A 15,296-nucleotide genomic window follows, 5' to 3' on the forward strand; every position below is an offset into this window, starting at 1 on the left:
AAGCCGTTCCAAATATAAATGTGCTAGTATGCCTATAATAATTTAAAAGACATTAAGTCATTGTTTCATAATAATTTATTCTAAATCTTTCATGCTAAGAGAAGATCTTGAATGGAAGTTTATAGATGGCCTGAATCCCGCTATCCTTTTTATAAATGGCCAAGATCAGCTTTTAAGGAGGTTGTCTTTTGGTTTGGTTTTTCTGTTCTCTTCTTTTTTTGAGTTAAGATTATTGAGGTATAAAGTAATATAAAATACAAAGTAAATAGAAAAGCAGTGGGGATGGAAAGGAGAAGGAGAAGTGAGGAAAGATAAGAGAGAAAGAAAAAGAAGTGTTGACTTCCGACTCTCTCTGTTGCAGTAAAATAAGACATTAACATCAAATTACAACTTTTGCTTCTATCAATCTAATCGGTAAATCCCAAAGTCAAAGTTTCATTCTTCTCCACATCAAGCATGAAGTTCAGAAGCGTTCTCCACGTGGAAACAAAAGTACTTCTGTTTTTTTCTTTAATCAACCAATCTCACAACAGCAACTTTATGTGGAGAACAGAAAAACCCAATTAAAGGTTTTATTCTGTTCTCCATGTAAAGTTGCTGCTATGAGATTGGTGGCCAGATTAATCATTTAAATGAAAAAAGGAAGGAACCAACCAACCAACCAATCAACCAAGTAAGGCATGCTCCATACTTTGTGTGATTTATTTGCAAAGCACTGAAATAGGTAGTTTTATCTGTTTTCATGATTGATAGATGGTCAACCAACCAATGTTTCCCGAGTTTGGTTTAAGTCTTGGTTTCAACAAGGTTTTATAATCTTAGATACATTAGGGCTTTAGAATTCCTAGCTAACATGGCCTTTGATAATGTTGATAGGATTTCTGGAAATTGATGAACCAGTACATCTGGAAGGCATGAGTTTTTACAGGTTTGAAATTTATATCAAGAGGTTCCAACCTATTAAGACATTTTTGCTGTAATCAGTAAAAGCCTATTTTTTTCCCTTTAGTGATGGACATTACAGATATCATTCATGGGAAGGTGGACGATGAAGAGAAGCAGCATTTTGTTCCCTTTCAGCAGTGAGTAGTTAAAAATCTAAATAAAGAAATAAAAAAGAATGCACAATTTTGGGGGAGCTGGTGGTCATGTCTATACGCTTTCCAGAAAGTGGGCAGGTCCAAGACAAGAAGTGAGATAAGTTAAGACAAAATCTGTAAATTAAATTGAAGCAGTGAATGTGGTTTATCAGAAATGATCTCAGTGAGCTTCTGCCACAGGCCTATATGGAATCACTTCCTTACTTGACTGGAATCACATTTGATCAGAGTTCTCAGCATGGAAAGGGCCGTGTTCTAGTATTCAGACCAGCATGCATGCAAACTCGTGGTTAGACCTTCCCTGCATGGGACAGGGCTGAAATAAAGAGGGATAAAATAGTGCAGGGATTTCATGTCCAGAGGCACAGGAAGTGGCACATGGGTAGTTACAGCTCTGCCCCTACCCCCCCCCCCTATGGTTTTCACTTTCAACCATTCTCATGAATGAACAAATTATGTTTGTTATGAGATTAAAAAGTTTTGTGAATCAACTTGAAGAGATTTACCAACTATTCTTATTCACCCAGTCCCTGCAACATTGGAACAATGGGTGGGTAGATGGATGGATGGATGGATGGATGATGTGCCATCAACACATCATTTTACTCTAAATGACCACATAATAGGGTCAGACAAGAAGATCTGTTCCTAACCTGGTCTTTCAGATCTTCTTCCTGCAAGAGGAATCTTCTTATTTTTCATTCATAATCTGATAATGTTGACAATCTGGAAATTTACCTCTTCTTTTTCTCCTTCTTTCCTCTTCAGGATTGCCATGGAAACATACATCAGGCAACGGCAGTTAATCATGGCACCTTTAATAACATCTCATGTGATTGGAGAGAATGAACCCCTCACGTCAGTCTTCAACAAAGTTATTGCGGCCAAGGAAGTGAATCATAAAGGGCAAGGTACACACTGGAAAGATGGCTCCTGGAAGCATTGGAAAGAGGGGAGGGGAGGAGGAGGGACATTCCTTTGAAGTGAAAACTCATTCATGGCTTTGGATGCTTCACTGGTCAAGGACATTGGCTTGGGCTCAGAAAATCTTTCATCCATTTGATTCAGTTTTCCTGATGAATGGCGAGAGGCACACAATTTTAGCTGGCACCTTGATGATGTGTAGGTAACAAACTACAATAAAATTATGTTAGCGGGCAGTTGCAGGAGGGGTTGGAAGTATGGCGTGAGAGAAACAATGTTCTCCAAGGAGAAAAAAATGAGAAAAGAGATCCCTAAATCAATCCTGTTTTATATGAGCAAGAGGGACAAAAAAAAATTTGGCGCTAAATCCTCAAAAGTCAAAGTAAAACACAGAGGAATCTACCTGGTTAGGTATGTTGCCATCCTGTTAAGTTCAACATCTACCAAGTTGGAGTTTCTCCTGTTGGCTCTCTTCTGTGCATGGATTTGCACACTCATTTTCACCTTTGTACTTTAAAAATTCTAAGAACAATCATTAAGTACAGATCCCATTGGAACCCTTTTCAACGGTCTGAATTTGTTGATGAGAAGTTCAAATCATGCCCTGTGAAAATTACCATGCCCCTCCTAAAACATTTACAAATATGTTGCACGCTTGAGCTGGAAATGTCTTAAATACAACACTAATTTTTTATAAAAACAGCTCCAATGCTTATTAACACCCCCCCAAAAAAAAGTGAAAAAAGAAAAAAAAACTCGTAAACAAAACAAAAAAACCCCTTCGATTTTAGGAAGTCATAATTCTCTTTCCTTATGGGCTGCTACTTTTTTCCAATAGCACTAATGCTGCTTTTTGTTATATTTTTTGCTCTCCGTCCCCTTTTAGGCCTCTGGGTTTCTCTGAAACTGCTGCCTGGTGATTTAGCTCAGGTTCAGAAGGATTTTTCTCATCTCATTGACAGATCAACAGCTGTTGCCCGCAAAATGGGATTCCCAGAGATTATATTGCCTGGTGAGTAATTCAATAGAAAACAAGAATGAGATTACATCTTTTAAAAAAAGAAATAGTTGAGTCCAGATGTCCTGCAAATGGTGGGCAATTCCTGGAGAAAAGAGTAAGATCGTATTCCAATTTCCAAGTTAGACAAAAAATAGTGTTCTTATAATTCTTTATTTTAATTTGCAGGTGAAGTTCGGAATGATATCTACGTCACACTGATGCATGGAGAGTTTGACAAAGGGAAAAAGAAGACTCCCAAGAATGTTGAGGTTACCATGTCTGTTCATGATGAAGATGGAAACATTTTAGAGGTAGGAAGGGATTTCCAGAATAGTAAATTGGAGATAAACCAAAGAAATGCATAGATGTTCAGTATCTCTCCCCCAAAGTTGGGAATATTTTTGGATCTTCTTACCAATCCTTTGGACCAACTACAAAATCCTTAGAATGTGGATAATTTAGCAGGCCTGGGATCATCTGGTAATAGACGCCCCATGAACTGGCTGCATCATGTATAATATTCTGATGCATTCTCTTTGTGGCCTTGTGTTATTTCTATTGATCTGTGTCTTGTAGAATGTTTTCATTGTTGGTTTTATTGTATGCTGCCCAGAGTACATTGGACAAAAAAAGAAAAGAAAGAAATATTGTGCAGGAACTACTGCAAGTAGATGCTTTAATCAAAAGCTAGATAATCTAATAAAATACTTTCACTCATAGAATGCATGCTTTAACTCTCTTTTCCCCACTCATGGTTAATCACCAGGTGTGTGGATTTGAGTTCTTTACCTTAACAGCTTCTGGGTTTTTTTCTTCTCCATTTATATCTGCATTCAAAATAAAAAGCACTAGTAAAACAGTTGAATGGTAACATACATTAAGAAAAACAGCAAGCTCAGAGAGCACCAAGGACCCTAGGCATTACATAATTTGAAAGCACTTCTACAATTTGTGGAATATTTTGGCCCCTCTTTGGAAGTTATGTGAAAACTTTCTTTTATAACTGAAAGTTTTTCTCTCCTGTCACTGATTAAGTCTCATTTTCTGTCACTTGTTCCTTTTGTTTTTTGTTTCCAATGTGCTCCAAAGAAAGCTATCCATCCAGGTGCTGGTTATGAAGGTATTTCAGAATACAAATCAGTTGTCTACTACCAAGTTAAGCAGCCTTGCTGGTATGAAACTGTAAAGGTAAGATTATCTAATGGGAAATTGACTTGGTTAGGACACATCATTCTTATTACAGACATGAGTTGTATATCTCATACACAAGTTAGCAATCTCATTTATCTTAACATGGGATTTTTGTGCAGCCAAACAAACAACATTTAGATATAAGAAGAGCTTGGAGGAGTTCAAATATTTGGAAAAGTACAACAATATTAAAGAGAGCGAAGCAGTTGCAAACATGTTCAGTAGACGTTGGAATGTTAGTTTATTATTAGAGTAGGAAAAGTATGAAAACTGAAATGGATGTATCCTTGAAGAGGGAATGACATCGGATATCTTATAAAATATGGAATTTCACTTGTAATAGCCTAGAGAAAAGTCATAAATAAAACATAGAATAATACGGTTGGAAGGAATCTTGGAGGTCTTCTAGTCCAGGGGTCTCCAACCTTGTCAACTTTAAGACTTGTAGACTTCAGCTCCCAGAATTTTGCAGCCAGCAAAGCTGAAGTTGAAGCCCACAAGTCTTAAAATTGACAAGGTTTGAGACCCTGTTCTAGTCTGTCTCCTGCCCATGGCAGGAGATCATATACTTTATTTTCAGTATACCATATAGAGAAACCTACCAAACTTCTGGTAATAACCTTGAATAGAAGCAATTAAATTCAAGAAAAATCCAGATTCAAACTTCTGCATAATAAAATACTCTGCCAAGAAATTTATAACAAATCAGACTGTAGTGAATTTGTGTCCACCTAAATGTATGACCTCTTTTTAAATATCCTTTATATAGGTCACTAAGATTTAAAAAAAGTGACTTTTTTTTTCTACTGAGGTAAAATTAATTTTCTTTAAGTTGGTCTTCTGTTTATATCCCATAAGTTTTGTAATGGGAGAAAAAGTATGTCCTGAATTCCTGATGTTAAAAAGACTATGACTTAAGAAATGGTTATGGTCAAGTCAACTTGGCTATCTTTTTTTTTTAAGTTGGAAATCACATCCTGCATTTAAACAGAATGGCTTCAGATTGGTGTAAATCACTAATATCTAGAGAACAATCTCCCACAAATCTTGTCGGGTTTTTAGCAGGCAATTTAAAATGTGCAATAGTCAGTTTTAAAAGTTCCAAGTATAATTAGGCAAGTATTTTAATGGAGGAGTTAATTGAAATTCCATAGCTGAAAACCTAGGCTGGGGGGTTAGGGGAGTGAGACTTTTTTTTTAACATAAGGATCTAACAAATTTGGTTTTTCTGGTTGGCGTAGGAACATTTATCCTTCATTCATACAAACCTTGAATACTGTATAAAAAACATTCATATTTAAGGGAAAAGTGTGTCAGGTTTATTATACAGGAAATACATACTAAGGGAAACTAATAAAAATATATACATCAGGCAGATGTACACACTGTCATCTACAGGTAGTCCTTGAGTTGCGACCACAACTGAGATCAGAATTTCTGTTTGTAAGCAAGGCAATTGTAACATGAGTTATGGCCAATTTTACATCTTTTTTTTAGCAATAGCGCTTAGACTTATATACTGTTTCAGAGTGCTTTACAGTCCTCTCTAAGCGGTTTACAGAGTCAGCCTATTGCCTCCAACAATTTGGGTCCTCATTTTACCTACCTCAAAAGGATAGAAGGCTAAGTCAACCTTGAGCCAATTAGGATCGAACTGCTGGCAGTGAGCAGTGAGTGAGCCTGCAATACTGCATTCTAACCACTGCATCAACATGGCTCTTTTTTCCATGTTTGTTAAGCTAATCACTGCAGTTCTTAAATCAATCATAGCCATCAAACAAATCTGAATTTCTCAAACGACTGTGTTTGTTGGAAGCCAGCTAGTAAGGTCACAAATGATAATCACATAACCCCAGGACACTGCAACCATCGTAAATACATACCAGTTTCCAAACAGTGATCAAATTTTGATCACTGACTATGGGGATCCTGCAACGGTTGTAAGCACAAGAACTGTTCATAAGTCACTTTTTTATTGTTGTTGTAACTTTGAACAGTCGCTAAATAAATAGTTGTAAGTTGAGAATTACCTGCATGTTAAACAAAAATGCATATGGATTTATAAAATGATGAGGAAATGCTACCAAATAAACAGGGGTGGAAAAACTGTGAAACTGAGATTCATCTGAATTCTATACACTTTGTTATTTGCAATGCTTGTTACTGTTCATCATTTCTATAAAATTATTACTTATTTTCTTATCACATACAGGTCTCCATAGAAATAAAAGAGGTGGGCCGCTACCATTTAAGATTTACATTCCGTCACCGTTCATCACAGGAATGTAAGCATGAAAGAATGACAATATTTGTTTGATTTAGAAGCACAAAAGGGTTTGGAGGGAAAGCAAAGATTGTGAGCTTTGGATTATTCTTTACCTTTCCACCACAAATTGTATTTTTCAGAACCATTTGTTTGCAAATGTCTGTGGAGATTCTCAGTCATCTAGGTCATGGTTGTCCCAAAGTTGTTTTTCCAAAAGGCAACTGGACTTTCTCAATTTTTTTCCTTGAAAATGTTTCACTTCTCATCCAAGAAGCTTCTTTAATTCTGAGAACTGAAGAAGCTTCTAGGCTGAGAAGCAAAACGTTTTCAAGGGGGGAAAAAACAAGAAAGTCCAGTTGCCTTTTGGAGAAGCACCTTTGGGACAAAGAAACTCTTTATTTAACAAAAGCAACCACCAACCTAATTTGGCTCCCTGTATGGGTGCACAACTTTGTTAAATCCTGAGATGATGTCAGCACATCTTTAAAAAACAAATCAAATCATGTGTCTCAATTTTGATTAAAAGAAGAAAATTACAATTTCCAAATACTTATGGTGTGAAATTGCATCTGGCTGTTCTCTTTGAAATCCCTCAAATCAGTTAAGAGCTCTGAAGCTGCTCACCCTATTTTTTATCAAAACTCTCTTTGAATAGACAGACATAATGCCTTACAGCATCAACCCTTCTAATTTGACATTTAACTTACAAAGGCCTTTCCTTGGTGCAACCAAAATAGTATTATCCACACAAGGGAGAAATATTTAGAGGTTCACATGAGTAAACATTACATCAGAAAAAGCAATAATCAATTGAGATGAGGATGTCCACTAGCCACAGCTGCCACTCTGCACAAAAGGAAAAAATCTAAAATAAATAAATAAAAGGTAAAGGAATCCCTGCAGATTTTACTCTGCTAGTCATTGCTGACTTTAGGGGGCAGTGTTCATCTCCATTTCAAGGCCATTGAGCCATCACTGTCCGAAGACATTTCCACTGTCAAGTGTCCAACATGACAACACAGAGCACTGTAAGCTTCTCACCAAAATGGTACGGTACCTATTTATCTACTCGCATTTGCATGCTTTCAAACTGTTAGATTGGCAGAGGCTGGGGCAAGGACGGGAGCTCACACTCTCACATGGCACTCAGGTCTCGAACCTGGGCTCCCGACTTTCCAGCCGACAACCCAGCATCTTAACCACTGAGCCACTGTGCTACCCCTAAATTAAATAACTACAGATGCATAAATATTTATGATGAGTTTTGCAAAGGGACAGTGCAAAAGCATTTTAGAAATTACCTAAATAGAAGCAGATTACAATACGGTTTTGTACCTTCATGTAAATGAAGATAGAATTGTCACCACTGCCCTAATGCCTTTTGTGCAGGAGAAAATATCTGCCATAAAATTGCTGGGTGCGTCATGCAGTGGAAAAAGAAAAAAACACTAGCAAGAGATTTCTACTGATGTTTGTTTCTCTGCAGCAAGAGATAAATCCGAACGGGCTTTTGGGATGGCCTTTCTGAAGCTGATGAATGTAGATGGCACCACTCTGCAGGATGGCAGGCATAATTTAGTAGTCTACAAGGTGTGGTTCTATTTGTTTTATTTATTTACTTGTATACTTATCCTAGAAGATCTTGATTCTTTAATCCATTCATATCTCTGTGTGAGAGACAGGCTGCCTACAAAATCGCCAACACCTAGACTGCTTGTACCCTATCTATTTAAGATCCCTTCTTGGCTAGCCCAGCAATGCTCAACTTTTCTATGGCTATAAAAGTTGAGTAGAGAGGCAGCTGGGGATGACAGTGTTGGAGTGATGGTGTTAGTGTTTGGGGGAGTGGGAAAGAGGTGTGTGATTTCATAAAACAGTCTGAACCTGCCTAAAAGCAAATAGAGATTTTGTTCTCCAGCAACAGGACTCATAAGAAGTAGAAGTCAGAGGAGCAGTAGGTGGAGTAGGACTGGGAAAAAATGGAGTAGTGATCAGTGTTGTACTAGCCTTGAATGCTTGTGTGTCAGTTGCATAAGGACCTGTACGATTGTGTTGCTTCCCTTGAGTTTCGGAGTCCACTGACTTGGGTATATGTAAAAGAAACCATGACACCCTTTTTTACACTCTCCTACCTTAGAAAAATAGCAATAGCAATAACACTTAGATTTATATACCGTTTCATAGTTATTTACAGCAGTTTACACAGTCAGCCTATTCTTCTTCTTGTGCCGTATCTGTCATCGCACGTTGGTGATCATGTTGGCGATCCTATTTTTATCAACAGCCACACCAAAAAGTACTGTTGAGTTTTGTCCAAACCAGTCCCTTTGATGTTGAAACCATAATGTTCTTCTTCTGTCTGGACCTCGTTTGCCTTCAATCTTTCCCTAGAGGATTAAGTGAAGGACGCCATATTTTTCAGGGTGTCGCATCCCATGTCTGAAATATTCTAACTTTTGCTTTTTTATTGTTTTGATGATTTCCCTTGGCTTTCCCAGGTGGCTTATCACCTCCTCATTTTTGATTCTGTCAACCCAGTTTATAAATCTGGCTCCTCATTTTACCCACCTCGGAAGATGGAAAGCTGAGTCAACCTTGAGCTGGTTAGGATCGAACTCCTGAAAGTGAACAGTGAGAGTTAGTCTGAAATACTGCATTCTAACCACTGCGCCACCACGGCCCTTGCCATTGATCCTGGACTATTAATGGTTAATACTCAATACTGTTAATAATTCATGCTGTTTTTGGTGTCCCTTGTTTCCTGTTGTCAGGGTGAGAACAAAAAAATGGAAGATGCTAAGTTTTACTTGACACTTCCCAGCACCAAGATGGAAGTAGAAGACAGAGATGGAGTTGTATCCAAGCAACACACAGCCAATTTTACTCTGAATAAAGATAGCACCAAGGACAGCTTTCAGATTGCAACACTCATTTGCTCAACAAAACTGACACAGAATGGTAGGTTCCACTGTGGGCAAATTGGAAAAATGGTAGGCAAGTTGTGATTAGACTTCTTGAACTATCCTATGAAACCACTATAACAAAATTGGGTGTAGGATTGCTCTCTGTATTTTCTGTAATTCTGGCCATACATTTTTCGAAGCGGTGACCGCCGCTACACCTTGTGGCAGCTAATTTCATTTTTAGTGTTGTGCTGTGCAAACATCTACTTTTTGTTATTCTGGAATATTATATGCTTTGGGGTTATTGAATAATCACTGTTTGAATTATGGACACAAAGGGAAAAAGTTCCATCCCATTTTATTTTATTTTATTCAGAAATTGTGTATATCACCATCAAGATGGGGGGCTATATGCATTAAAGCCTTGGACAGGGTTTCCCAAATTTTGATTTTACTGCATGTTATAAAGTAAATGATGTTCCAAGGAGACTCACTTTGGGCACTTTTTACTTCTTTCTGAAATCAAATATAGCATATCTGTTTTGATGGGTTAAATCATTTACGAATGCCATATTTCTTATTCAGACTGAGGGAGAAATCCTATGCAGTTAGTAGAATATTCAGCCATGTCTATCCTTCTGGGTATAAACAGAAAGTCTACGTCACTTTTTGTCTTCTGAGACTTGACTTAATCTTCCCTGATTACCTTCATGCCTATCTTCTCTGTCCCACAAGCCTAGAAACTTGCTTGTTCTAAAACAATCCAAAGTGGTATCCCAAAGATGCTTTCTCATCCAAGAAGCTTCTTCACCTCTGAAGCTTGAACCCTAAAGAGCTGAAGAATCTTCTTAGATGAGAAACGAAACGTCTTCAAAGAAAACCAGAAAGTCCAGTTGCCTCTTGAAAAAGCACCTTTGGGACAACCATGGCCTGGATGTCTGAGAATCTCCATAGACATTTAGCAATCCAAAGTGGCGATTTTCAGAAAAATAAATTCTGGTTTCCAGCAATAAACTACATATCTCTTTTCCAAAAATGTTGTTCAATACCAGAAAACAAGTCTCTTGTGGGTACTTCTTAAATAAGACCATTGCTGGACCTCAGATGCCTGTTCCTTATTGTGGTCTGACTTTTGCTACTTTGCCTTTGCCAGTTGACTTGCTAGGATTGTTGAATTGGCGTTCAAACTCTCAGAATATAGGACACAACCTGAAGAAGCTGATGGACGTGGAAGGAGGAGAAATTGTTAAGGTACAAAGGGGCCACATGGCAGCAAACCTTTGGGATGGGCAAGTCTTTTAAGGACCAGAGTCCCATTTAAAATATTTTGGGACAACAAGATGAAACAAAGTATGTACTCTCTTATTTTGGAGGAAAAATGTAGTATTTTTCTTGGCCAAGCCTATTTTCATCCCGCAAATTTATCTATGTTACTCATATCAAAACACCACTTTTTCAGTATTGATGTGATATTTCTTTAGTATCAATCGTGACTGGAAAAAGGAACAATAATCCTTGAGCTCAAATTAATAAAATTGATTAGGAAAAAGATTGAAGAGATAAGGCAAGATGTCCAGCAGGTAACTTGAATTTTTTCTTTATCTTCAACTCCCTTCTTATTCCTTTTTCTAGTTTCTACAAGATACACTTGACGCACTTTTCAGTATAATGATGGAGATGTCTGACAATGAATCCTATGATTTTCTTGTATTTGATGCATTGGTAAGTTTTCTGTCTTATCTGGATGCCCCTCGTCATGTCTTTATTAACCGGTAGTAGCGTAGTGTCGATTCAGACATTTGGCCTAATCACATTCCCTATCGTCCTCTGTATTAAGTGTTTGCTTTAACAAGTGCTCTATTGATGTCTTTCATTGATAGACACTCAAGGGCACTATCCATCAAACTTTCCCTAATTTTAGGCCATTAAAACAACCTTGCCATTCAATCTGAGATTGAACTGATAGGAAGAGTGATTAGGCCAAAGTTACTCAGTGAGAATCAATGGGATTTGAATCTAGAGCACATTGGCTCAAATCCAATATTCCAGCCACTTCACTACACTGCTCATCTTTGTTTCTCATTCTCAACTTTAAGATGTGTGGACTTCAACTCCCAGAATTTCCTAGATAATATAGTTGAGATCTATGTGAGAAAGATAGATTTGATCCAGTCTCCAAATTTTTCTGCATCCTCAGATGAATAATTAAGAGACTTTAGTATTGTGGATATTTGAATAACCTATCAGTAATTTGAGGATGGATTTATAAAGGACGTCACTAACAAATTAGGAACTTATACTTTCTTGAACTACAGTATGGGGCCAATCAGTTCCATTCTCCTCTGTGAAAACAAACTGGGTAATGATGATCCAATAGGACACGTTTTCTCTTTCAGTCCGCCCCATTTCATAAGACTGTGAGAATAAAATAAGTAGAATTCCCATATAAGCTGCCTGGGGCCCCTGGAAAAAGGGTGGGCTGTAAAATCTAGATGGTGATGATGATGATGATGATGATGATGATGATGATTGATGATGATGATGATGATGATAATGCACAACCATGAACGTATGATAAAATAAATGGATAGATTAAGCTGTCAAGAGTATTATTGGGAAAGGGGGATGGTTCACCACTTCTATAATGCTTACACTTGGTATTGTGCAACCACCCAAACATTTATTCCCCAAACATTTAGGCACGAGAACTATGCCTCAAAAGGCATATTGGAACAAGTTAAGGCAGCTTTCTCTTTGCACACTGGATTTCTCAGTGTTACTATTGCTCAGGGCACCAATACAGAATTATAGGAACTCCTAGATAATCCTGAATCCAGCTGCTTCAAGCAGTTCAGAAAGGATAAAACCCTTCATTCTTGGCACTGAGAGAAATGAAATCAAAATCAAATATAGCATACCTGTTTTGCTGGGTTAAATCATTTATGAATACTATTTTTTTTCTTTTTGTAATTAGGTATTTATTATTTCCCTGATTGGAGATATCAAGTTTCAGCATTTTAATCCTGTACTGGAAACCTACATTTATAAACACTTTAGCGCCACCTTGGCCTATGTGTAAGTATAGTGTTTCATGAATGGCTATACTTTGTACCCCAACAAGAGTCATTTAATGCTTACCATTCTTCCAGGCTCTTGATAAATAAGTTATAATGTTCTTATATGCGAAGGATCTTTTACAAATGCATTTACACTGAATGCAAAGTAACCTTACTTATGGTGAGCAAACAATATTTATTCAAACTTATTCCTCTGATCCTTGTACCCTCCACTTTGAATGCCCTTTGGGATGGAAAGGTAAGAGAATAATCGTGAAAAGTAAAGAGGTGGCGTAAATGCAAGGATTGCTTTGCAACCCCCTTCCTTCATGCCTTTTTGAAGACCTGCACCCAGTGAATGATTTCTTAGCCACTCCCAATAAAGCTTGATTCCCCCTCTGCCAAATAAATATTTGTTGATGTTCTAGTTTAAGTTCCACATGGTGACTTGCCTGCCCAATGCGAAGGTCGTTATTATTCACCTGTAATCTATCTAGCCTTGTAAATAATACGGATCCAGGGTAGTACCAAGGAGATGAGGAAAAAGTAGCCAAGTTCTGATACTGAATTTATCATTTCTCTTTGTCTTTCTCTCTTTCTCATTAGAAAACTCACCAAGGTTCTGAATTTCTATGTTGGAAATGCAGATGATTCTACTAAGACTGATTTACTTTTTGCTGCTCTGAAAGCTTTGAAGTACCTCTTCAGGTTCATAGTACAGTCGAGAGTTCTTTACTTAGGGTAAGTGAGAAAACCAGAACAACCCAACAGATTCCATTCAAATGTTTCCTTTCAGCTACGAGGCAACCATTATTAATTTGGATAAAAAGGTAAAAGAAGATCAAGAGTTCCCCTATCCAGTTGTGTATGACTTTAGGATAAGGGTGTCAAACTCAAGGCTTAAATCTGGCCCATGGGGTCGGCCTGCAAATTGCAAAGGACTGGCCCATGGCGGCTCTGGTAGCCAAAACGGGGCACGGGAGCCACGTGCATCCTCTCGTGCTCCGTTTTTGGCCTGGACAGCCTCCTGCAGCACTCTGCCAGCCAAAATGGGGTGCGAAGGGGCCACATGAGGCCATCTGTGCTCTGTTTTGGCTAGCAAAATGCTGCAGGAGGCCATCCAGGCCAAAAATGGGGTGTGAGGGTCCCACATGTGGCCCTCACACCCTGTTTTGGCTGGCAAAGTGTCCATCCCATCTCCCATCCCCATCCACATTCCTGGCCTGTAGAAGAGAACTACAATGCTGATCCGGCCCTCTGTGGCACACAGAATGCTGTTACCTTTTTACCAAAGTGCTACCTATTTATCTACTCGCATTTGCATGCTTTCAAACTGCTAGATGGGCAGAGCTGGGGCAAGAACAGGAGCTCACCCTGTCCCGGGGTGCTTGGATCTCGAACGGACAACCTTCTGGTCAACAAGCCCAGAGTTTTAACTGCTATTGTGGGCCATTGTGATACCTTCTCCCCATTAATTTGGATGCTCTGACTATATTATTCAAATGGAGAAATGCATGCTGGATCGATGAAGGATGAGAATTTTATGCCAAATTTGATTTTACCACTCAATTTAACAACTTTTATTATTACTGCTATTGCTTTGGGGTCTAAAAGTAGGCTTAACAGTGCATGATTACAGTCAACAGTTGGGAGATATAGAAAACACAGAATGGTTTAGCATGAATTGAGGTGATATGAGGACCAGTCCTATCATTACTTTGCATGACAAATGGCTGCTTGAGCCAAGTGACATTGGCCATCATTGAAAGGGAAGGATATTATTTAATATATAGTCACTGAATCATTACAGCTGCAGAGACTGAGGAGATACTTTAAGGATTATTTTCATGCCTTCAAATTCCCATCACTTTCAGTTTCACGACTCTGGCAACTAAAATAAATCAGCAGTGCAGAAATAAATAGCTGGGACCTGCAAGTAGATATTCTTACTCTTTAAATGTGCCAACCTAGGAGTTGGCACATTTATAAATTATATAAATGGATTTGATACACTGTCTTTGTATCAGCATAATTTCCCAAAAACATGATTAGAATAGGGCCAAATCAGGTATGGAGAGAAGCCAGTAAAAGAAGAATCAAGATCAAAATTAGACCAGATTAACTTGAAACCTATAAAGGAGGGGGACACCCACTCGTGCATCCCCAATTCCCTGAGAGCATCTCTATGGAGAAGGCAGCTGAACTGCAGTTTGGATGTTAGTAACTGCTGTATTCTAAATCCCATTCTCTAATGTGACCCAGAGTTCAGTTTATGCAACCTTTCCTATTCTTCCAGCGTCACTTATACTGAGAAACATTTAACCTCTGCTGGTAAAGGGGTCAAAAGGAATTTCAAAAGTCATGCTCTGCATACTTTCTTACCCCCCCCCTTTTTTTTGCAGATTTTATGGCAAAAGTGAAGATGGGGATGAGTTTAACAATGCCATTCGCAAGCTATTCCTCTCCTTTAATGTCCTCATGGATAGACCGCTTGAAGAAGCCGTCAAAATCAAGGTGGGTTCAAACCCCTTGTCTGAATTTATTGTGATAGGGACAGTTCTGCTCTTGGGGTGAAGGAAAAGGGGAGTTGCTTCAGGCAGCAGGTTAGGATGCATGGGAAAAAAAGAGCCCAGGTCTCCCTGTATTGTTTTGCTTGGATCTACTTAGAACAGCCATTCCACTGCAATTAAGACATATGGGTCTCTGTAGCCTCTTAACGACATAGTCAGTTGCTCCAGATGGGACACTCTGAAGGGATCTTCAGAGGAACACTAAGGAAGCATTGGTATAGAATTTGTTTTTAGAAGCGGGCCCAAAGTTTACAAGACCAGTAGCCTGAATTCCTACCCTTGATCG

General features: G+C 38.4%; 1 protein-coding gene across 4 annotated transcripts in view; it reads left to right on the forward strand.

Moving 5' to 3' along the window:
• Positions 1-15,296, forward strand: part of DOCK5 (dedicator of cytokinesis 5) — a 123,845-nt gene that overhangs the window by 51,302 nt on the left and 57,247 nt on the right. For all 4 annotated transcript variants that reach the window (XR_015750346.1, XM_026671318.2, XM_087969937.1 and 1 more), the window contains exons 11-23: positions 1,010-1,082; positions 1,869-2,011; positions 2,911-3,036; positions 3,211-3,335; positions 4,114-4,212; positions 6,428-6,500; positions 7,968-8,071; positions 9,253-9,439; positions 10,538-10,635; positions 11,017-11,106; positions 12,359-12,459; positions 13,047-13,181; positions 14,843-14,954. Coding sequence is in view for 3 of the 4 variants with exons in the window: in XM_026671318.2 (XP_026527103.2) it covers positions 1,010-1,082; positions 1,869-2,011; positions 2,911-3,036; positions 3,211-3,335; positions 4,114-4,212; positions 6,428-6,500; positions 7,968-8,071; positions 9,253-9,439; positions 10,538-10,635; positions 11,017-11,106; positions 12,359-12,459; positions 13,047-13,181; positions 14,843-14,954 (1,466 nt within the window). In the remaining variant the exon portion in view is untranslated. The remainder of the gene's footprint in view (positions 1-1,009; positions 1,083-1,868; positions 2,012-2,910; positions 3,037-3,210; positions 3,336-4,113; positions 4,213-6,427; positions 6,501-7,967; positions 8,072-9,252; positions 9,440-10,537; positions 10,636-11,016; positions 11,107-12,358; positions 12,460-13,046; positions 13,182-14,842; positions 14,955-15,296) is intronic.

This window comes from Notechis scutatus, chromosome 7 (assembly GCF_049901735.1).
Source record: "Notechis scutatus isolate UNSWTSFEM ecotype Mainland chromosome 7, rNotScu1.2, whole genome shotgun sequence".
Lineage (NCBI taxonomy): Eukaryota > Metazoa > Chordata > Lepidosauria > Squamata > Elapidae > Notechis > Notechis scutatus.